General features: G+C 39.3%; 1 protein-coding gene across 9 annotated transcripts in view; it reads left to right on the plus strand.

Annotated features, from left to right (window-relative positions):
• Positions 1 to 23984, plus strand: part of CIB2 (calcium and integrin binding family member 2) — a 47825-nt gene that overhangs the window by 19759 nt on the left and 4082 nt on the right. For 6 of the 9 annotated variants that reach the window (XM_051628709.1, XM_051628706.1, XM_051628707.1 and 3 more), the window contains 3 exons: positions 12157 to 12268; positions 21728 to 21875; positions 21968 to 22163. In XM_051628709.1, coding sequence (XP_051484669.1) covers positions 12179 to 12268; positions 21728 to 21875; positions 21968 to 22163 — 434 coding nt within the window. In that variant the 5' untranslated portion in view covers positions 12157 to 12178. Of the gene's footprint in view, positions 1 to 10017; positions 10050 to 11289; positions 11320 to 12156; positions 12269 to 21727; positions 21876 to 21967; positions 22164 to 23984 lie in introns of all 9 variants that reach the window. The other 3 variants (XM_051628708.1, XM_051628703.1, XM_051628702.1) reach the window with 3 other exon arrangements.

Below are 23984 nucleotides of genomic sequence, written 5' to 3' on the forward strand. Positions count from 1 at the left end.
TTTCCGCTTTGATTTCAGCTCAATGCTACATATTCCACAGTGCTGGGCAGAACACTGCACGTATCTCTTTCAAAAGTATCATTTGAAACTTCATTTGCAGACAGATGATTTGTCGTGTTTTTCCTTGCATGGCAAGCGTGACAGAGTAGAGGAGCTCACTGTAAATCATAGTACTTGATAATAAAGGAGTGTTGGCTTGTGGAAAATATTCTCCTTTTATTCAAGAACAAGAAGGTGCTTTTCTATCCAAGGAAGTTGGACATGAGGGCTTGGGGTGGGGTAGGGACTCGGCAGTCAGAAGCTCCTGTTTACTTCCTCTGTCACTGGTCTATGTAAGCTACTGAGCAACTTTGACAAATTGCCACTAATTTGTCTGTGTTGCCTACACTTAGTATTTCTGTGCCTTTTAAGTATGATTATAACATTTCCTTTGCTTAGATTGCTAGCTGCCTGGTAGGGATAATTTGAACTGTTTTTACATGCAGTGTGCTAAAAGTGATCTTCCTTGTAGCTTTTACATTTTATGAGAGTGGAAAACTTGATCTGAATATTTTTGAGACTCACGGTGTTACTGTCACCTGGTAGCCCTGGCCATTTAAATAGAACAATTAAAGAACACTGAAGTTTTGAATGTGAAAATAGTATTTAAGTTAAAACAACCTTGATAGACTTTTTAAAAAGTGATGCTTCTCTAAAAAGCATAGAAATGTAAATAAAGAATTTTGTCTTGGTTTGTTTTTCTCTCTTCAGTAACATAAAAGGGTTTGAGAGGTGCCAGTGATAACATCCAAAATTGTTATAATTTATTGTGAGAGAGAAGTGTGGCTTCTGCCAGTAAGAAACATTTAATGGACTTCAGCTTCAGGACTGTGGAAGCCTAATAATGCATCCTGTATTTTGTAATGGAAGTTGTAAGGAGGAAAAAAAAATATCTGTTTCCCGAGATGAGAACAAAGCATGCACTTAGACTCAATTGCATTATTTTTATTATGCTAAAGAAGACTTTTCTGCTTAAGAGTAATGTAGGGGGGAAAAGAAAGCCATTGCCTGCATGACTTTGCTCCCTGCCTGGATCAAAAAGTGCAACATCAAAATACTTAGGAGAAACAGTGTGACCTCAGAATATGGTTATGAGAAACAGATATTCTTGGGATAAGAGATTAGGTTAATGGATGATGAAAAGTAGATGCTCTGTTTGAAAAGTACAGCATAAAGAGGCGAATATTAATATTTGATGTGAAATGCTTTGAAGAATAAAATCACAGGAGTCGTTCTGTGAATGCCTAAAATCAAGGCACAAGGAATAGTCGCTTGGAATAATTTCATTTTGTCTTTTGCCTTATCCTCACAGTGTGATGTTTCTTCTTAATTGGAAACCTCTATACATAATCAGATTATGATATGGCAGATAACACAACATTTGTGTATATAATCTGGTGAATACAAATAGTTGTCTAAGGAATAAAAGGGTAGAATCAAAGGTATTTCTGCATGTCTGAGGTAAAATTTTACTGGGTGGGAATAAAATGGATTATGACTCCCTTGTTAGTTAGCACCTGCTTATTTAGCATGTCCCTGCCTCAGTTAAGAGGGAGAGAAGTAATGCTGAGCATTTCTTTATGCACTGCATAATGCTCCTGGATGTGATATGGAGGCAGTGCAGGTCCATTTATGTTAAGGTTCAACTGAATTTCTTGTGTAGCTGCCAAGTTCACAATCCAGCAAGGAGTAACTTTACCAGTAAAAAGTGAACAGTCTCTTTGGCTGAAGTTTGCCACCCTGGCTGGCTCATCACCCATTTCCACGAGTGCTAGCAAGGACACAGAGAAGGGGCAGGATTGTGTAGGTGGGGATGAAGGGATGAATATGGCAACTCCAATTTAGATTGATTGCTGCTGATGTAAACAGGCATGAGTTTGCAATTAGGTGAAATGGGCTAAGTGTTTTTATCTCTCCCTACAAGAAGTAGCCCATCAAAAGCCCAAACAACAAATGTATTTTTCCACTGGTTTAATGAGTTGAATCAGCTCTCCAAGGGATCAGATGAGTGCTAAAGCTGGCACAAGAGCTGGAGTGAGCAAATGCAGCTGAAAATGAGGCAAGGATAGGATAGCAAGACATAGCATTTCAGTACCAGTAAGGTGTCAGATTGGCTTCCTCTAACTTCAGTGTGTAAGGCTTTGACCAGCATCAACTTAAGTCAACATAAACACAGGGTGCAGTCAAAGGAGTTGAGGATGCATTCTCTTGATAATCTGGGTGTGGATAACTTGCAAATTATCAGGAAATAGTAGAATCAATGGATTTAAGTGAAGAAGAAATGAGCACAGAATAATGAACACAGATCTAGGGGGAAAAAAATAGCATGCCCGGTGAAAGAGAAAAATGGGAACCACAGATCGTTAGCAGTGTTCAGTAGCTATTTATCACCAGAAAACCTAAATACACTCTTTAGTCTTAAAGATGGTTAATTTTGAGAAGTGCATAACACAACTCAGAGAATTGACTCATGGGTCCAGGGCAAGAACATGTTAAGAATGGTGGGTAATGTAGACATGTTCCACAAATGTTTGGAGTTGTTATTGATTTCAGTTTGTGTTAGGGCTTTGCAAATACTCTCTCAGTTTTCTTAAGGAGAATGTGGAACTAGACCAATGTGTGCTACTTCAGGACAACTTTAGGCTATGGAAAGATGCCATAACAAACTGGTAGACAATTTTGGAAGTGCCTAAGCATAGCAGGTACTCAGAGGCAGCCACTATGGATTTGTTAAGAACAAATCTCTTCCTTTGAGTGGCTGCTCTTGTGGATAAAAGAGAAGAAACAGATGCAACATATCTTTATTTTGATAAAATATTTTGTATATTCCTGTAAGTGTTAGTCCTTTTCTACCTGCAGAAGTGCACTAACCCTTTGGCTAAGGTACTGTTGGACACACTGAGAACATTTCTAAGAATGGTAAGGAACATTGAGGTGAAGATGGTTGCAGACACTATGGAGATCAAGATTAGCTTTTTCAACAGCACTCAGTATAATAGAACAATTGTTAGATCTAAAAATCACACATGAAATTCACACAGTCAGGTACTAAAAACTGAGAAAAACTTGGAAGTAAAAAAAAAAAAAAAGGGGTGCCAGTGGTTAGTTGATTTAAGCAAAGGGAGCATAATTTTAACTAACAAAAAGCCCCCACAAACCACACTTTCCCCCAGTACAGCTCCAGGATGCATTAATTTCTGTGTTGTATATCAAATGAGAGAATTCCAGCCAGTAATAATGGGAGCTCGGTAGGAATAGACCATCCAGTTCTGGACATCACCATTCAGAAATGATTTGTTGTACTGGAGAAACAAGAATAAAAGAGAATGAGATACAAAGAAAGGCTGGAAAAACACTTTATTCCTAACAGTGAATCTCTTCATATAATGTGCCTCTCTTGTGATCCTACATGGGAACAAATGGTTGAGTTGTCTCTTATAAGGCAGTGTTTCTCTTACTCAGTTTTGTAAATCTGATTTTCTAGCAGACAAGCTTTTACTCCAGTAATAATGCTTTTCTGCTAGCCAGCCCATCTGTTTCTGTTTCTCCCTGCAGACTAGTACAATTTGGCAGATACCCAAGCAGTCAGACACAGGTGTTCTTGGGTGTCTGTCCTGGCCAAAATGCACAAAATCTGTGAATTGAAGTTGTATTGCTTGAGACTCACTTAACCTAGCTAGACAACTTGCTGAGGGAATATGCTACTAAATTGCCAAGCCAATCACCATCTGGACAGTCACCTTTGAACCCCTTTGTAGAAGAAAGTAATTATTTGGCATTCTCTTCTGTGCCTGTTTCTTGGCATCTGCTTGATGGGCGAAAGGTGAAGTGCAGAGCAGCCCTTCTATCCAGCTCAGCTATATGCTGGATTTTAAATGTGAAACCTGCTGGAGAGTTAAATTGGGGAGATAAGCAGTGTCTTCCTCCAAGTGTCTGGAAAGTCTTCCTTATAAGGGAGCAAATGGAGCAAGCTGCTGTTAAGATGGAAAGATGGAGGGAGGGGTTAGAACATGGCTCCTGTTTTTCTAACATGTCCTGTTCAGAAAGTTTTGGGTTCATATGCAGAAAGGGGAAATTCCCAAATTGTCTGCTTTGGAGGAAAAAAACGTCTGCGAGGAGAATCAAGTTTGGGGGAATGCTCTAAACCCTTGGGAATCTTCCTGAATTTTGTGCAAGAAGCTGCATACAGCAAGAACACATATCCTGAAGCTGCTGTTGATCATTTGTTAATTCTGCTTCTATTCTTCTTGTTAATAATGTTTCTGTCCTTTATGAATGAGAAAAAAAAAAAAGGCTTCTAGATGATTCCTGCATCTCCCAATACTGTAAAGAGTTCCTTTATTTTAGTCAGGTTGCAGCTGTTTTGCTAGGCTCAGGTGAAGACAAAAAACCTCCTCAGTGTTGGTCTGTGTGGAATCTGGATTATTGGTGTGCTGTGTCTGTTTCTGGGGTCCCCAGAGATCACTGAGTCACAGAATGCTTTGGGTTGGAAGGGACCTTAAAGTTCTTCAGATGGGGCACCAAGTTTCCTGTCATTTTGGTTTTAGCTTCATCTGGTAGACCCCTTTCTCTAGTAGACTGTTCTAAACTCTTGCAGTCCTTGGGGACAGTAATTCACTGAGGAATTGCTGCATCACCAAGATTTATGCCTTAGTTACCATGTGCAACATCTAACTGTTGTTGCAAAAGCAGCTTGTGAATGCAGGACATAAATCTGAGACCCTGAAGGTATTTTCCTTATCAGTTCCAGGCAGCCCTGAAGGCAACTCCTTCCTCACCTTCTCAGCACAGATTAAAGAACCTCTTTCTTTTTGAGCTATGGCAACTCTTTCTCTGAGCGAGGCAGACATGGGTAAAGGTCTGTCTGGATCTGTTCACTAGCTCTGTGATCACACATCTGTCCATCTGCGATAATAGCACTATAGGACAAGACAGTATGTGCACCTCAACAACTTCCACTGGTAGAGGGCTACAGCCTTTGTAGCATCAGTTGTAAATCAGTTCCCATCAGTGTTTTGGCATCAGCACGATGTGTTCTTTCCTGCAGTCTGTGCAATCCCATCTGGAATGGTGTTGCTGCTTTTGCTTCCAGCTCTCTGTGTCTTCTGGGACTCAGAAGGGCAGATTGCTCAGATCTGCCCATTGCCAGGGCTGTGGATAGAGTTGTTAATGTTCCTGCTGGTCTCTGGAGTGGTGAGTTCTGTGCATTACAGGAAGTGCCCATCCAGCTGTTCTGTTCAACTCTGGCATCTGGACAAGAGCCTGTAGTTTTGGTTGTGGTCAATAACTGAAGGTGCATCTGAACAACAACAGAGCTCTTCTCTGGACCTCCTGCTGGCAGTTGATTCTGTTCTTTGCAGTCAGTCTGTGGTCAGTCAGGTCGTGCCATGACTCCTGTGAACTCCTTGTGGGACTGAGTGAAGCCATTTTGCAATTTATTTTCTGTGAATATGCAGAGCAATCTAGAATTTACTCTTTGAGATGGTCTTGATTGTAACGTTAAAATCTTTGAATGTATTCCTGTTATTTAGGAATAAATAGGATATATATTGGTGAATAAAAATTTTTTCCCTTTACAACATAAGTCAAGTGATTGATACTATGAAGGCAAGACCAGAGTTGGTGAGATATTTATTAGGTTCTAAGGCCACTTTAAAGCCTCTACTTACTTCTAATCAATGAGCCATTACAAGCTTTTATCTTTTGTTTGCAGCACTGCTTTAGTGCAGAGTTCTTGTTACAAAGGCAGCCCAGCCAGCTCTAGTGTGTCGTCACTGCATTTAATGGTGGTGGTTTATGCATGTAAAGCCAAGAAGTAGCTCCGTGTTTTAGTACACCCACTAGTGACCTTGGCTACAATCTGATTCTCTCTCAAGGCTTAGTAGCAAATAAAAAGAACCACTGCAGGGTGTAAGCTTCTCCTTTTCAGGTCTATACAGGTACAGCTGAGGGCTCTGCCGTGAGTTTGGAGATACCCCAGTAAAACTGTGTCCAGCAAATAGCTACCAAGTGTCACTCTTGCTGAATCCAGGAGGTTACACCTTGAGAAATGGGATTAAACTCTGACCCACCTTTTTTTTACCACGTATTCACAAGTGGTAGAGTGAAGGTGAGCATAAACAAAAAGTAGGCTGTGCAGGCAATACTGTTGTGTTTACTTTGTGGTTTTTTCTGAACACAGTTTTTTTGTTTCATGGTTGATGGGCAGCTGAGTTCATTTTAAAACTGCTGCTTACAAGGGTAAGTCTTGTTCTGCCCTTAATTATTTCAATGGAAGAAGTACACCCCCATGTACTTGCACAGGCAGTACTGCTCTTGAAACTCTCTGCTATCTCAAGGGGCTGACTGGGGAAACTTTTGTGTTCTCAAGCACATCGCTTTCCTGAACCTCCCTGCAGTTTAAGTGCTTGTGCTTATGCAGGAGTGGTGGGTGGGCTTGAAATTTCTGTAAGAGCATATCAGCAGTTTGGGTTTAGACTGGATTATAGTGATGCAGAATCCCAGCCTTAATCTTTGGATATAGTACATTAAACTTAAACATATACAAAAATCTGTGGCTACAAGGGCATCATCAGTAAATTAAATTTATCATTGAGTTTGTCACTATGTTCCTTCTCTAATCTGTGGGAGGGAAGACACTAGTAAACACTGCCAGCTTTTCCTTTCCTTCTTCCATGCAGAGTAAATAAGGCATTCTGGCAACAAAGAGAGCACATCCAGGGATGGGAAAATGCTTCTGCATGTATCCAGAAGAATTTTTTGAAGCAAAACTCACGCTACAGGATCTTTAGTCACTAGTGCAAAGACAATGAGGCTGGTGGCTTCTGAACACAATGGTCTGTATATGGTAATGGCAGCCTTTCCAAAGCTGTATGTTCAGACAGCACTGCAAAACCTTACATGGCTCCCCTGACAAAACAGAAATGTTTCTGGGACTAGGGTAGATAGCTGAAGCAGCTTTAGATTATTTTCAGATATGCTTCTTGTTGAGGGGCATGCTGAGTAAAAAGGCAAAAAGCCTTTTCTCTCCTTGTCACAGCAGCTCCTGATGTGTTCCAGTCACCTGAAGTGCCTTCTGCTTCTGTAAGAACAGGAGAAATGTTAGAGCCTTTACCACAGAGGTTTAATTTCTGTTTATGGTTAGTAATTAATATTATTGAAAGATGTGTCAAAACAGTCAGTAATTGGTACAGTATTTGGGAGATGATTCTGTGAGTCTGACTCCCAAGTATTGGTCATAGTACTTGGTCCAAGTATGGAAGTGATATCACAAATTCATGTAGTGATGTATAAAGGCAGGAGGATTATGGGTGTAAATAACCCTTACGTATACTGATCTTTACATTGTGTGTAGAATAGTTGATCGGAAATGCATTCAGCTTCCTTGCCCAAAAATAAATACTTGCCCAGTGTAATGTGGGTTACTCAAGTAAACAGAAGTGTTGCTGAAACTCAGGCAAAAGGGACTGTGTTTGCACTGTGAAATGTGGCTTTCTCAGAATCCTGTAAGATTAACAGAGCCTGAGGCAGCTCTGTTCATTTTTTCAACCTGTTTTCTACAATGACTGGTCATTTGAGACACTGGCGATCCAGTTTGTCATAAAACAGAGCATGGTGTCCCTGAAGAACTTGCCAGCATGAAGAACTTTTTGGTGGGAAAAGGAGTTAGTATATTTTGTTGTTGTTTGGTTGATTGTTTTTTATTTTTGTAATTACAAATTAATGGAGCTTGTGCAACCTACTGTATGTTGGTTTTGGAACCTAAGCTAGAGAAATCTTGTGGTGTTTTTTTATTGTGATATTAGCTAATGATGCCATGTAATAAAGCTATCACAAACAGAGCTGCAGGATCCTTGTAGATGAAAGCAAGTGAAAGACTGTTTTATTGCTGCAATTTAGTTTGCAGGAATTGGATCACAGCCACTTCCTACAGACTCATTTGGATGCTTCAGTGTGAAATCCACTCAGGTGGAAAGCTCTTATACCTACAGGTCTTTGAGCCATTTGGTGAATTAATGGAAGAGTTAGTGGGAGGAGAACAGGGTATCAGAGCTGCCCTCAAATCCACTGTGAATTACTTACACATTTGTGTCCATCATCTGCCTTCTAGCTAGTTCTCACAGAGACCTGCTGAGCCCAAGGTAGTATTCTGGAAGGCTGTTTCCTACTGCCTGGCAACTCCTTTTTGCTCATCTTCAGAGATGAAAGACTTAACTCTGAATAGATGCACTGGGAACATATTATTTTAACAGATTTCTGCCTGTAATTACTTTTTTATTCTAAAAATTTAGTTGTGTCAGCAGATGTGGTGTTCAGTTCTTCTGGCTGTAGCTCCTTGCAGAAAGGAAAGAGGAATTAGCTCCGTTATAATCTGTGGCAGCAAACTACAGGAATGTGTTTTTATTCTGTGTCCTTTGGCAATGTTTTTAGCTAAAACCTAATCCCTTCTGAGGGATGCTTGGAGGATTTTCTGAGAGATGCATCCTGAAATTAGTATATTTTCATTGTAAGGAAGTATACATGTGCTAAGGTAGTTTCATTTTTCTTGATGGGCTTGAACTCCCAAGTTTGAAGTAGCAGGGAAAGCACAAGAAGAGGGAATGCATCAGTCCTGGGTAGTTGTACTACCATGGTGCCATCAGGTACACACACTGCAGGTGCCTTGTCCACAGAAAAGTATAAGTTGGCCCTGTACTAGAAGAAACAAATGAGTGGGTATCTGTGGGTTGAGAAAGGCAGTTCTGACATCTAATATAAAACATAACTTCTCCAGGTGCCTTGCATTTAACAACATGATGCCCTCTGGTTAAAAAATCAGATCCTTCTTTCAGCTACTGCAGTTTAGATGAATTTCAGGATAAATAGGTGGTGCTAACTTCTGTGGACAAGGTGGTGAATTTTGTCAGCCAGAAATGATGGATTTACTTTGCACTGATAGTCCATGTTGTAAAGAGACTAAACCCTTGTCCTGAGAACAGGAATGTCAGTAAGCAGCTGCTAAGAGTTGTGTCTGTGACCTCTTTGATCTCTCTCCCTCTAAGCATCCATCATTGAAAGAAGTTTGTTCCTTCACAACAGATGGCATCTGGGACACAGCTTTGCAACCTGTCATGTACCTTACCAGGGTATTTCTTATGTTAGAATAATATTGCTTGCTCTGTAGATACCACTTCAAAATTTCTTACTTCATTTGGTGAGCATCATAAGAAGGTTTAGTACTGAGTACCAGATCACTGAGAATCACAGTAGGGACAATCAAGTGCTTCTCTATGTACTTGTAATAAGTATTTTTGGGATCTTTATTTTCAATCTCTATTGGAGCACTGTGTTATTCCTAATAGTAAAGTAACTTTAGATTCACAGTGTTGTGGCTGTGTCTTTTGTTACCATTAGCAGGTGTTTCTTTATTCTTGCAATATTACTGTATTTCAGTAACAGATACTTTCTCTCAACATTTTTAGACTTCTGTCTGGTTTTGTTCCCAGTAGAAATTGACTCAGCTATTTTTTTTTCTACAAACGAGGTTTGTTCAGAGTTTTTATTAAAAACTAAGAGAAATTCTATACCTTGGTTTTTAGATGAATATACCAAGCCTAGTAAACTATGAAACACAGATCACTTGTTCCAGCCCCCTTCTGTGTTTTCTGAAAGACGTTATGGAGAACTCCTTTAAGATTCCTGTATTCATAGTGCTGTTGGAGGAGTTGGAGCAAAGACAGGAAAGTCTAATCGTAGAGGAGGTAGAGAAGAAAATCTCATCAGTTAAAATAAGCAGGCATTGCCAGAAATGCATTGCCAGTGTTTTGAAATGTTGCTCTCAGTGGTCAAGCCACTCCTATAATTAATTTTTTATTTTAATAAAGACTAGAGCACCATGTAAGTATTCTAGCTTAAAAAAAATAATCATTAGATGGATATTTGATTGGAAAGGTTTGCTGTCCTTTAAGTGCTTTAAGCTGTTTTTTCCCTTGTATTTAGGGGCATCTTTGGAGCTGCTGTTTACAACAGAGGTCAGTTGCTTGAGTGGGAAATGGCTATTGCATCTTGAATTACACAGTATTTATGAATTTATGAAATGTCAGGGTGAGCTGTGGCAAGCTGCTGAAGTATCTTTAGAGCAGTGAATATTTAATTTCCTGTGTGGCACAGTGTATTGGTGCACACAGTAAAGACATCAGTTTCCTAAGATCCAGACAAAACATGATTCCATGTTCCATTTCTGTGTTCTTTGTGAAAAGCCGTAAACATGACCACAGAGGTGCTGAGAAAAGATGTCTGTAGATTATTTTTCTCCTAGTTCTTGAAAGTCATTACCCACATTAATCTGAAATCATAGAATCATAGAATCCTAGGGGTTGGAAGGGACCTCGAAAGATCATCTAGTCCAACCCCCCTGCCAGAGCAGTTGCTTGCAGGGCTGAAGGAGGGGTGGCTGAAGCTAGAGCTGGAAGGATGAAGGGGTTGATGAAGTGTTCCTGTATTACTGCTTTATGTTCTGTTTCTTAAAACATGTTCATCTCTATTTGTAATTGTTAGTATACCTAGTGAGCAGGCAGGATTTTTTTCTTAAAATGAAAATGAATTCACAAAATCACAAATGCAGTTTTTTAATATGCATAATTAGTAAATGAGACCTAATGAGAGACCAGAATACTATGCTAGCATGTAAGGCATGGCAAAACTACTACTTTCTGTCCTAAGCAGTTTATGAATTAGGTGCAAGACAAAATTTTCACCTATGATAAAAATTAAATTTTATAGAGCATGACATTTTCTAAGCTTTCTGTGAACAACAACTACCACATCTTCCTTATTTTTTCACACATGGTATTTCTCAGAGGACTGGCAGATCATACATTCATGTGAAGTATATTGAACTCTGATCTTTGAGCACTAGGGATACATGTGTTCCCTCTTGTTACTTGCCAGAATCTTTGATTCTAGACAGTGTTTGGCTAGAATGAGGTCTCAGTAGAACCTGGAAAATCAGTAGAATGAATCTGTCTAATATCTGTCTAGAAACAATGTATTTTACTTATCAGGTGATTTCTGTCTGTAGTTTGAGAATTCAAAATTTGAGATCCATTGGTGAGTTTTAATAGGATGCCCATTTTACATTTTGAAATGTTTCTATTCCTAGTTTGAGTGAGCATCCCAGTGAGAACAGCTGTGGTGAGACAGGTTTAAATTTTGCATTCTGCTTAATTTGATGTTTTCTTTACATATGGCTCTTTTCTCTTATCTCTTGAGCTCATTCACTGGAATATTTGAAGACAACAAGTAAGGGTGGGATTAACACTTGTTACATTAATTAAATTAACAGTTGGAAGTAACAACATTTGTGCAGTCCTTGCCCAGGCTGTGTGTGAGACCGAGACAGTTTTTATAATATTTAGCTTCTAAAACTTAAGCAACATCAATCTGTTTCATGGCCTTTCACTCTTTCTTTCCCAGCTCCCTTACCAAAACTTTAATACCCTGAGCACTGTAAGCAAGCTCTAGAAGCTAAGTTTATGAATATTTGACTTGCATCTCTCAGGAAAAGCATTTGTTTATTGCCTTTAAAATATACTGGTTTGAATAAGCTGAACCAGGAATGAAAGAAAACTGTGAATGGAGTGAAGTGGATCTGGTCTGTGTGCTGGTGTCAGCCAGTGCTAGAATTGTGAAACTAAATCTGCTGTGTTAGGCACAGATAGGAAAAGGGCTTCTTGTCATTTAGAAGGAAGGTCTCCCAAGGATATTGTTGTCTATAGCATCATTGTTGCATATTTGGCTTTTAAATTCTTTGTTAAACAACAACCAATAACCTGCACTGAGATGGATCCCTGCATTATACTCAGTGTTAGTACGTTCAGGCATACTTGTCATGGTGCTTAAATGTTATTTACAGGTGGTGTGAAACACTGCTTAGTTACTCAGGGGTGTTAATAGCAGTTATGCTGGATACTGCATCAAAGCCCTCTTTTTTTCAAAAAGATGGGAATTTGGTGGGCTCAGACTTGTGCACCAAAAATAATACTTTGAGCTGCAAGACAAATTTGTGTCTGATGACTGTATGAATGGAATTGGTTATTTTAAATTGGTTATTGGCTGTTTGTTTCTGCTTGTTTACAGGTTGCATGGCCGATACCATGAAATGGCACCAAACGTTGTGCCCATGGACTATACAAAGGACCCAGATGTTAAACTACCTATGCAGCTTATAATAAACATGCCTGAGCTAAAGGTATCACTTCTGACTGCTTATCTTCTGTATCTTCTTAAGTTCTGTAGCTCATCTGCCAGAGGTTTTGCCAAGTGAGTTTGAAAACCTGAAGCAATGTGGCATGCTGAGGTCTTCCCCTTCCTGTTACTGTTCAAGGACAAAACCAGCTCCAGAAACTGGAAAATACTCAGGTGGATGTCTTTCTTGCAGAGATGGTTGGGATAGGTGTTAAAGGAAATGAGTGGGACACAAAATTTAATTTAGCAGTCTGTCTTCTTTGTGTACTTCAATTCTGTAGAAGTCAGTGGGATCTCTGTGTGAAGAGCTGGTTAGAAATCAGTTGTTCTTATCTCACATAAGGTTTGTATAACATATTTGTATACTTTTTCTTATTTTTCAAGTCATCACTGACAGATGACATAACTCATGAATATATTGAGGAACTCATTGCCACAAGACATTTTGGCAAAGCCAGCATTAGGCTTCAAAAATTAGCTGCTTTTATAGAGCAGAATTCCACAGATTGCTATTAAGTTTTATGATCTGGATGCAATATTTAACTGAAAGTCCCTGAAATGCTCATTGCACTAATTTTGGAATCTGCTGTATCTCATTTTATTTCAATTCCTGCCTTACCCGCTACAGTTTCCAGTTAGAATGACCTTGGTGGGCTGGATGGACAGATAATTATGACAGTTCTCATAGCATACGTTTTTCCCCCTTGAGAAGCAATCCTTAGATCTATTGGATTTAAATGTCCCACTGAGGTTTGTCTGAGGTGATTTAATTAAAGGACCTGCTTTTAGCAGTTACCTGGAACCAGTCATTTGAAGCTTAGCAGCTAGTGCAAAAGGAAGATCCTTCATCTTGAAACAGGAGTGTTTGCCTGCCTTATTGGAGTGCTGTCATGTTGGATGAACAGCTGTATGTCAAATTGCAAATTAGTGCTGTATGGAATACTGTACAACAAAAATTACTAATGGTCTTACCTATATGTCAGTATAAATCACTTTTTTTAATAGCTGGCAGGATGAGATAGCATGGACTTCAGGTCTAAGTATGTGGGATCATCTTGAAGTATTCCAGTTGTTTTCAGGCATCTGCTGGTTTTGGTTATGCACAGAGAGTGAATTTGTATCTTTGTGGTAAAATGCATCATTCCCAGGAGTTTGATACTTTTATCCGTGGCTGCAAGTACTTTTGTATTCATAACTGCAGCATCTTAGAGGCTTGTACCAGCACTCCTGGTGTGACACTCAGTATTCCTTAAGCTTTCTGTTACTATCTCTAGGATATTGATGGCACTATATGAATTCTCTGGCTCAGTTTTCTGACTTGGCAGAGTTTAGCAGCCAGGTGGCTGAGAGTTGCTTTGGAAAAATCAAGGCTAGGTTCAGAAAAGAAAGCATGAAACTATAATCATGTGCATTCTTTTTGGCTTCAGTGATACAGGATTGAACACTTAAGGGATGGCTCATTCTATGAAAACTTTGGGGATGGGAGAGTGCTGTTTGGTAAGACAGCCTGATACTTCAGCTGAGATATCAATCAGAAATTTTACACTGGGCCATGTTTAGATTTTGAGATACAGGAGCACGTCTCAAGAACCTTAGCAAACTTAGGTGGTAATGATAATAGACTTCTGAATTTACTTCCACGAGTAAAGGGGATTGTAATCTATCTATCTTGCACCACATCAAGTCTGTGAAGCTTTCTGACCCTGCTTTAGAAAATGCTTCCAGGGTAATGGAACTTGATTTTCTTAAACTAGCACAACAAAATTCAGTGTGAAATTTTATAGTAATTCTCTCCCAAGTATCACAAGGCTGTGGAAGGACCTTAAAGTATTGCTGTCAAACCACTAATTTTATTTCAGGAATTCTAGGAGTTCATAGAGAAAATGTTTTTAATGGCTAGTGAGCTTGTTTCCAGTAAAATATCAATTAGAGGAGACTGGATCTTCTTTCATAACTCTTTCAAAACACTGGCACTAAAAGATTTTAAAATGCCACCTAGGATTTCAGTTGTAAATCAGGGTCAGTCTTGGTTATGGAGTGTTTTGTGAATACTTGTGCAAATGGTGGGGAGGAGGGGGGAGAGTCTGTCCCCTCAACTTCATTTTCCAAGCAATCTTGGTAGTAACTCCAGCTCATACACTACCAAAAAAAATATCCTTAACCTTTGCAACTCCACCAGCCTGCTAAATAAATCGTGATGGTGTTTTCTGTCTTTAGTTAATTTTAATCAATGTGAAGACAAAGCCAACATTTACATTTCTTAAAATAGAAATAAATTAACTAAATGTCTATTGAATGCTAATAAAATTAGTGATAATTTCAATGCACCTGGTTTTTTTCATATACATATTACATTTCTAGTTACTGGCAATGTTGAGCTCAATGCCACTGCAGATCCTGACAAATGGATAGAATCAATAATGCACTTTTCTAAATTAGATTCTGCTACTATAAAGAAACCTCTTTACCTCATGGATGAATGTTTTGAGCTAGAACTTTTGTGTTTCAAAGAAAAAAATAATGCTAATGGTTCACTCACTTTAATTGGTAATTAATTAATTATTCAGAAACTCGTGATTCTTAGAAGTTGAAAGTCAGGACAAGAAATGAATAAATAACGAAGGGGCAGATACTTTTAAGTTGATGAAGTCTACCATTACGCTGAGGTAAACAGAGCTAGTTTACTCCATCTGCTTCATTGCAGTCTCTGGTCTCCAATTTTGACAATCTTGGTTACACAGGCAGCAGGCTAATAAATTAACTTCAGGGCATGTGGACACCTGTGAGATTGCAGCAATTAATATTTGCCAAGTCCAAGTAGTGATATGGGCTGTTAAGTATGAGATCATGTAGAAAGTGAAAGTGACTTAATTTCAAAACAAGACTGATTTCACTGACAGGATCCCTGGCATTGCCACATGTAGGAAGGTAACCTGATGACAGGGATCACACATGATCTGTAGAAGTGGGTGGCTGTCTTTCTGCCACACATGTCCCTAATTGTCAGCATCTTCAATCTGGTGTGTGGGCTGTATTTGGTTGTTGGGTGTAGAGCAATCCTTCTGTCAGGAGTTGGTCATAAAAGGACTTTCTGGAGGGGAACCATTTTTGTTTCATTCACTTTACAGGCTGTTGCTTTCTTTTTTTTGGCTTGTGCAGTAGCTTCATTGATCCTCACAGGCCTTGTCATTATCTGCAGTGGTGAGTCAGGTAGTTAATAAAGCCACACACTATTGAAACAGTGAGCAGCAGACAGGAATGAGGAGAACGGAAGGATACACAAGGAACAGTGAGTGGATTTCACATTTCAGAACCAGTGGTAGCACCCTATTTTTGGTAAGTTTGAACATGAATGCATGTGAGTGGCTTCAAAGTAACATGAAAACCCTTCCTTCAGTTTTAAGAGGATGGAACTGCAGAAGTTATTTCAGTGAGTCCTCAGTTTCAAAGCTTTCCAAGTAACATTGCTTTGAATGAGAGACCCCCACCCTTGCTTTGACCAATCTTCAGCAGTTCATCCATTCTTCCTTGTCTCTGCATCCTGTTGTTTCTACTTACGATAGGATGTTTTACCCCTTTGGGGTCACTCTTGGCCCTTTTTAAGGGCATCTCACCTTTACCCTCCCATTTTAATAAGTGAGAGCCATCTTCTCCCCATTCAATGCCAAATCTGTACCTGCCTGGTGGCTTTTACTAGTATTGTCTGCAGTTTCCTGCTATAGTTCATGAATCAGTTTTTGTTAAAGTGCCTTATATTCCCATTATACACTCCTGTGTTCTGTGTGCAACCAGAATCTTTGGTTGGTTGGCTGTTGTGGCCACAGTGCAGCCTTCAGTACAGAGCTCAGTGCTGAACTCTCTTACACTCCTGCTTTCTGACAGAATGACATGATTGTTTTTTTAAAGATGTAAACATATCAATTTAGCTGTTCCTTAGCCTTGGTTTGTGCAGGGTTTTCTGAATCAGTACCCTGTAGGCACTGCAGAGAAGTTTAGTGGCATGAGTTCAATGATCTACACATAAAAAAATTACTGGTTTTGAGGAAGGAAAAAAACCCCACTAAAAAAGTGCTTTTATCTGTTCCAGGGACAATTTCCTGTTGCACTTCCCTTCCAAAGCACAAATCTTTCCTGTAGGGGTCTGGTAATAAACAATTTAGACATTTTTATATTAGTGTTTGTCTCAGAAAAGTTAATTTATGTTTTTTAGGAGTAACTCCTGAAATTTGAGAAAAATTTCCTTCTGGACAGGTCTGACCAAGTTCTGATTAAACTACCCAAAAGGATTCTGGCTTTCAATAGTCTGCAAAGCAGACTCCTTTGTGCATCTCAATATCTTCCCTAATGGCAGCAGAGACTTTTGTCTAAATACAAAAGTGAAAATGATGTTTCTGTGGACATAAAAGTGAAAAGCATTTTGTAATGCCTGCCCAGCATCTCCAGCTTTGTTACCTTGACTTACCTTACAACTTCAATTGCAACATCTTAGTTCCAAAATGCAGTCAGCTTGTGAAAACAGGGTACAGGGCTTTAAATCAGTTTATCAAGCTGCAAAACAGAGAGGGCAGAAGGACAAGGCAGTGCTTTCCTAGAGCTTGTAATGGAAGCTAGAGGACTGGGGAAAACAGTAAGTGACTTGCTAAGATTTAGCATCGATCTCATGAACAAACCCTAGGATAGTTTTTTGTAGAAAGCTATTGTTATGGTTTATTGTAGGGTGTTCTTGGTCTCTGTGTTGGAATGGATGCCAGATGACATGAATGAAAATACATAAGCACCATTATCTGAGCAGAAAAAGTAATGGTGAAGATGGATGGCACATTTAGGAGGATTATCTCCAGCCACTACAGCAGCATCAATCTGCAAAGAGCAGTTTTAGCTGTAACAGTTGTTTCTCTCTCCCCTCTCATTTTTATTGTGAGAAGACAAAAGGCTTTTTAACAAGACAAGTGTAAGTTTCTAGTTTAAAAAGTTTTCTTTTTTGAACAATTGGTGCTTAAGGGAAAACAATCTAGGGAGGAACAGTATCATTTTCCCCTTTGCTCCCTTCCCCCCCCCGTGGCTTTTCCTTTAAGTATGATGGAACTCTAATCTGTGCTCTTTAGAGTTCAGGTAATTAAATTACAGAAAGGATGTGAAAAGTATCTGTGAAGGTAAGCTAATACTTTCCATTGTGTAAGCCACAGATATACTGCCTGAAGACACATAATATGAGAAAGTTAAAGGAAAGAAATCAATATGAGGAAAGATTTTCTTTTTAATTTAGGTTTTAGAGATCCATTTGGTAAAGAGTCACTTAAGAAGTATGCTCGGGTCCTTTTAATTCATCATTAATTCATCTGTATTTTCAAGATCTGACATGTTAAATAGATGATTCATCTTATGCAGCTGCAATATGCTTTTTCAGTCAGAGATCATGCCTACCATTTCTAATGCAGAAAGCCCTGGGTTTGATATTCCCTGCTGATAGGGATATTTGCATCTCTGTGCTCCCTGTTTGTTACCCGATGTTGCCTCTAAGATGTCAGTTTAAACTCTTACCATGACACTTAGTTCTGATGAGACTTGTTCCAAAGAAAGCAATGTAGGAATTTATTGTGAAAATAAAGATAATTTTTCCAACATGTTTTCTCATCCACTCTGGTGGTTAGCATTTTATAATACTAAACATGGAACAGAGACACCGTTTTTTCATGTGCTTTTAGGAAGAAAGTGGACCTTTTCCATATATTTCAGCCCTAATGAATCTTACTTTGGCTTATTATTCAACTAACAGTTTAAAACAATAGAATCATTTGTTTTCCACTGTCTATATGTCTGTTCATACCACAGACAGGCACATTTCCAAGCACTTAAGGCAGACACTTCAGCCTGAGCAGGACCCACAGATGCACATCTGCTGTGTCTCCTCCACACATCATGCACGTGATTCAAGTGATTGTTACGTATCCTTTTACAGTGACTTTCTCTCAGCCATCTGGCTAATTCTAGGGGATTATTTTGCATTCTCAGACTGTTGAGAGATGTGACCCTGTTGTTTATTTGAGGCTGTTGTATCTTTATTTTCAGGAATCCCTCTTTTCTACTTTAAATTATTATTTTTAAAGGAAACTAATGAGGTTAAACAAGGGCAAATGTAAGGTCCTCCACCTGGGGATGAAGAACCCCATGCATCAGTATAGGTTAGGGATTGACCTGCTGGAAAGCAGCCATGAGGAGAGGTATCTTGGAGTCCTGGTAGACAATAAATTAACCATGAGCCAGCAATGTGCCCCTGTGGCCAAGAAGCCCACTGGTATCCTGGGATGTGTTAGGAAGAGTGTGGCCAGTAAGTCGAGGGAGGTCATCCTCCCCCTCTACTCTGCTACCCTGGTGAGACCACATCTAGAATACTATGTCCACTCCTGGGCTCCTCAGCTCAAGAGAGACAGGGAACTGCTGGAGAGAGTCCAGTGGAGGGCAATAAAGCTGACTGGGGGATTAGAGCATCTTATGAGGAAAGACTGAGAGCTGGGTCTGTCTAGGCTGGAGGGGAGGCTTCAAGGAGACCTTATCAATGTCTGTAAATATCTGAAGTGTGGGTGTGAGCAAGATGGAGCCAGACTTTTCTCAGTAGTGTCTGGTGATAGGGTGGGGAGCAATGGGCACAAGCTGGAACATGGGAAGTTCCATCTGAACATGAGGAAAAACTTCTTTACTGTGAGGGTGGCAGAGCCCTGGGACAGGCTGCCCAGGGAGGGTTTGGAATCTCCTTCTCTGGAGATAGTCAAAACCTACCTGAGTGCAGTCCTGAGTAATGTGCTCCTGCTTTAGCAGGGGGATTGGGCTGGTTAATCTCTAGAGGTCCCTTCTAACTTTGACTATTCTGTGATTTATTTGTCCTGGTTTTGTCTTTATCTGAACAGGGAGCTCAGCCTTACATATTCAGCTTGAACCAGAGTGAGCTCATTAATCTCCTACCTTTTGAAATCTGTAGATATGCTGCCTGTAGTGGAATTACTTCAGTCATAGAGCCCTGCAGCAGAATTTGAGTTTAGTGTTCACTTCTTTAATGTGCTGCCTTTTGAGCCTGTGACTCTGTGCTCCCTACTTCACCTATCCATTACAACAGCCTTCTTCCTGACCATTATCTCTGCCAGAAAGGCTGGAAGTATCTTGGCATTTAGAAGTGAATTTTGAATCTGGATTGTCTCAGGAGACCAGGCTTCCAGTGTCCGTTTCTTAGATCTTGCCCCTCCTGAGAGGATTGACGCACACACTTACACGGGTTGTCATTAGTTGAATATTTGCCATTTGGCAGACTCCAACTCATTTCTACCCTGGAAGCAGTCTTAGAGCACAAACTGCAAGACCCAAAGACATCTGATTAGTTAGTGTCCTGAGTACTTTGTTATCATTAAAGAACCATCTCCTGAGAGAAGCAGGTATGTTCTCTGAGGATGTGACTGGCCAGCTTCTGTGAAGAAGTATCTTGAAGTTGTAGCTGGGAATTTCTTACTGGAATTTGTTCTTAAATTTGCCAGCTGTCATGACCTGACAAATGTATGTAGGTGTGGTACAGCCTTGATCAATCCACACCTTGTACCCAAATGTCTGACCACTTCTCTGCACTTGTGTGACCCACTGCAGAGGGTCATCTTGTAGTGTGAATGGACCAATCACCTGAAGAATCAGGAAAGCTGTTTTCCAGAACCTGGATGTTCTTTGAAATGTCCTTGTGCACAGTCACACCTCCCATTTTTCTTAAAGAAATTAAGCTTTTGTATGTTAGGCTTGGCTTTTAACAAGACCCCTTAAAACTTTTCATCATATGAGGCTGTAACAAAATGTGTCTTTAATGTTTTATCTCTGTGAGGGTGAGAAATTTCATTATGCTTCCAAGTTCCCCCTGTGGTTTCAGTTGAACATCTTTACCTTCAGCTCTTGTTGTAAGCTGCTGCACACCATTTAACAGGTGTTGAATTTCACTTCAGAGGCAGCTGCATATTAGTGGTAAGTAGCCCAATTCTTGTAAGGTACTTTCTGTTCCTTTAATATGAAGGATACTACATAAATATAAAACATCAAGCTGTTTGTGTGTCTCTGATTTGTGCACACTGCTTTTGTTTTTTTAGCCTTCAAAGGTATGCAGAAAATGTTCTGTAGATGCATCTTTGTGGGAATTATCAAGAAAGAATTCAAGTAAAATGGAAATGAACATTTTCTGGTCATTTCCCTCTCAAATATAGCTCTTTTGTGAAATGTCATTTAAAATAATTGAATGTTTATGAGTACCTGTTAGCTAATTAAACTTACAGAAAAAAGAAGTGGGTCTACAGTTGGAACTCTGAGCTTTTGCAATAGTGCTTCTTTTAAAGCCAAATAAAATGTTGCATGTATTTTAAAAATAATGGACATGCTGTGCCACCACCAAAGCTGTTTACATGTGTAGGAGATAGGTATGTTAACTGATGTCTTGGCTTCAGAGAAGATCTGTAGAATAGCTTGGCATGAGATGCTGCACATAGTCCAGATGATCTGTTTTTATTCTTATGTAACAGAATTGGTGTTCCCAGTTTTGTAGATGTAAATGCAAATTAATCTTGTGTTTTCTATAGCTGTGAGAAAGGTGTTTTTTGTTACTATAAAAATGTTTGGTTTGGACTTCAGAGTAGTAAAGCAGCTTTTTTTGTGCTTGCCTGTGTGTTTATGGTTTTAGAATATTGTCTTATTCAGAGCAGCCTTGGTTGGTAGGGTGCTTGAAAAGGACCTTAGAATTATATCCTGTGGGGATGATATTTCATTTAAAACCCTGGAATTTGTAATCAATTCAACCAGAGGTTGGATATTGTGTATCAGAGTGAGAATGCAGGACTTTTCTACAAGATGTTGTTGGGATGTGGCTCTGTGTCCTGAATGCATGGACATGGTTTGGTTGATGGATGCTTCCACATCACTCAGGTGTGGAATGCAGGTATTTACTTTTTAGGGTGGTTTCATAAGTAGTATTTGTTCTTCCAGCCTTCAGTCAGGTGCCACCAGAAGGCATAAAGACCCTGCTTATTTCAGTGGCTTTCTACGTGGGCCAGTTGCCTTCCCCTCCTGTCATCCCCTGTTCGTGTGCACTGGCATCTTAATGCAGGAGCTGTGACCCTCCTGACTGCATCAGTCTTGACACCCTGTCAGGAACTTATGTGCAGTTCTTAGTACCTTTACCCTAACATGTACAAAGCATGTTTTCCACCCAGGAGAAACAGGGTGAGCACCAGTTTAGAGAGAACAAATAACAACGGAGCTGAGAAGTGATACCGTGCAGCAGCATGTTCTGCTGAAGCATGCAAATGTGCAGATTTACATGCATTTTGGAAGGAAAAAGGTCTTCAAAGCCAACCATGGCATAAATACTCATTATAACAGGGAGTCTGCAGGGTTTTTTTAGTCTTCAAAATACTGAAGTATGTATATCTGTATCTATTTTTCACAGGAGAATCCATTCAAGGAAAGGATTGTGGAATCTTTCTCAGAAGATGGAGACGGCAGCCTCAGCTTCAATGATTTCGTGGACATGTTCTCTGTGCTCAGTGAAATGGCTCCCAGAGAGCTTAAAGCAATCTATGCCTTTAAGATCTATGGTACTGTATTGGGATGCTTTGTATGCCCTTTTTGTTGGGCAATGAGTACGAGAGTTGGTGGTGATCTTTTCTTTGATTCTTTTACTGTTTAGATTTTAACACAGATAACTTCATTTGTAAAGCAGACTTGGAAAAAACCCTCAATAAGTTGACCCGAGAAGAGCTAACAGCAGAAGAAATCACTCTAGTTTGTGAGAAAGTGATCGAAGAAGCTGACATGGATGGTGATGGAAAACTAGGATTTGCAGATTTTGAAAACATGATTTCCAAAGCACCAGATTTTCTCAGGTATTGTTTTAAGAAAAATATATTCCCTTGCATATCTTCAGGTATTTTTTTTCGGATATCACTGTGTAGTGTAATGCAAAAATGCCAGAGAAGTACTTTACCAGAGAGCTGACTAGAGGATTTCTTACCCTAAATCAGTTATTTTTCTAGAGCATATTCCAGTTCTCTCCTAACTTGAAGACTAAGAGCTCAGTGACTTCTAGTTACCTTCTTTTCCTTCTTCCTGTTTGTTCGTGTAGTTTCTTCAGGAACATAATCTGTTTTATTGTTAGCTCAAATTAATATTGTTTTCAAGCTTATAGCAAGAATCCACGGTGTCTGAATAGGAATGTGTGTAAATATTGTCCTTGTTATGAATATACAGGGAAACACATTCATCTTTTGTGCTGAGAAGGTGGGAGCTAGAGGACATTACAGTAGTACAGTTCGTGCTGGTAGCAGAAAATCAATTAAAAGTATTAATTAGTGCAGTCTTTCTTCAATCCACTCTTAATCAGGTTATTTTATAATGGATTTTTTTAATTTTTGTTGCTGAGTGTCTTCCTAATAATCTGTGGATAAAACCCAGCTACTTTAAGACAGTTTTTCTTGTGTGTTTGGTATTTAAAGAGACTTTTTGAAAGGACAGTGGCTTTTTAGTTTTACACATTAGTAACATATTCTACACACATCTATAGCTAAAGCTGTTACTTGAGTAATATAAGGATAGATCTTTAAGAAATTTTAGTGAACCAGCCAGCAAAATTAGGTATTTCCAGACTGGGAGGAGTTCATATTTGAATCTTAAATTCACTGGCAGAGTAGGCTGAAGTTAAAACCTGGGTCTAATTAGTCCCTAAATTTTAGGGGCCTGGGTTAACTATGTCTAATAGTAAACACTTGATAACCTGAAAATTTCTTTTCATAGTCTGTGTTCATACACATTACTGTTAATTTGGTAGTTTTGCTGTTTGTTATTGATAATAGCTCAAGTTCTAACATCTGGGAAGATAAATAATCCAGAAATTGTCTGGACTGCAGGCAGGTGTACAGCATGACTGTAAGTTGTTTTGGGAATGTTGGAATTAGTAAATTCTAGTTTCTGCAGAATTACATCTCCTGATTAGCTGGATGATATCAGAGAAAGAATTCATTTTTCATTTTTTCCTGCAGTTCAGCTGTGAAGATTGGTCCGTCTGAGTAGTTTTTCTGATGTCTGGAAAGATGCAGAATAATTTTGCATCTTTCTATGAAGTGGAACTCCTAGAGTCTTTTCTTATGCAGCTGCCTGTTTGGAGGAAATTGGCAGAAACTCAATCATCTTTCAGTCATGTGCTGCTGAATTCTGCCAAAGGCTTCAGAAGCTACTGGGGAGGATTAACCAAGCTCACAGTCAGAATGATTGAATAAACTGCATTTCATAGGAAATAAGGCTTAACTTGAGGATAGAATTCAAATAGATCAAAAATTTGGCTGCTATTCTTAATGCTAATGGTTTTTAAGCACTTCTAAGTATCCTGCAAAACGTGGAACCATTAATTTCTTTCATAAATAAAATTCCTGAGAAAAGACATTTTACCGAAATGATTGTAAAATAAAGGATGAAAACATGATTCCTGTGAACCCTGAGAAACACCAGCATCTCAAGAGGTTATGATACAAAGCTAATGTCAATCTTTTATATATTAGAAACATATCAGGCATTCCTTGACTAACCAAGTGTATCGATGGAAACTTTAAAGCAAGTTGTTATCCTTATGGTGAGGCTCAGCTGAGTGAGTATTCTGATATTCTGCTTGCATATATTTCCAGCTAAGGAAATGTTTTCTTTATATTGTTATC

This window comes from Apus apus, chromosome 10 (assembly GCF_020740795.1).
Source record: "Apus apus isolate bApuApu2 chromosome 10, bApuApu2.pri.cur, whole genome shotgun sequence".
NCBI classification, from domain to species: Eukaryota; Metazoa; Chordata; class Aves; order Apodiformes; family Apodidae; genus Apus; species Apus apus.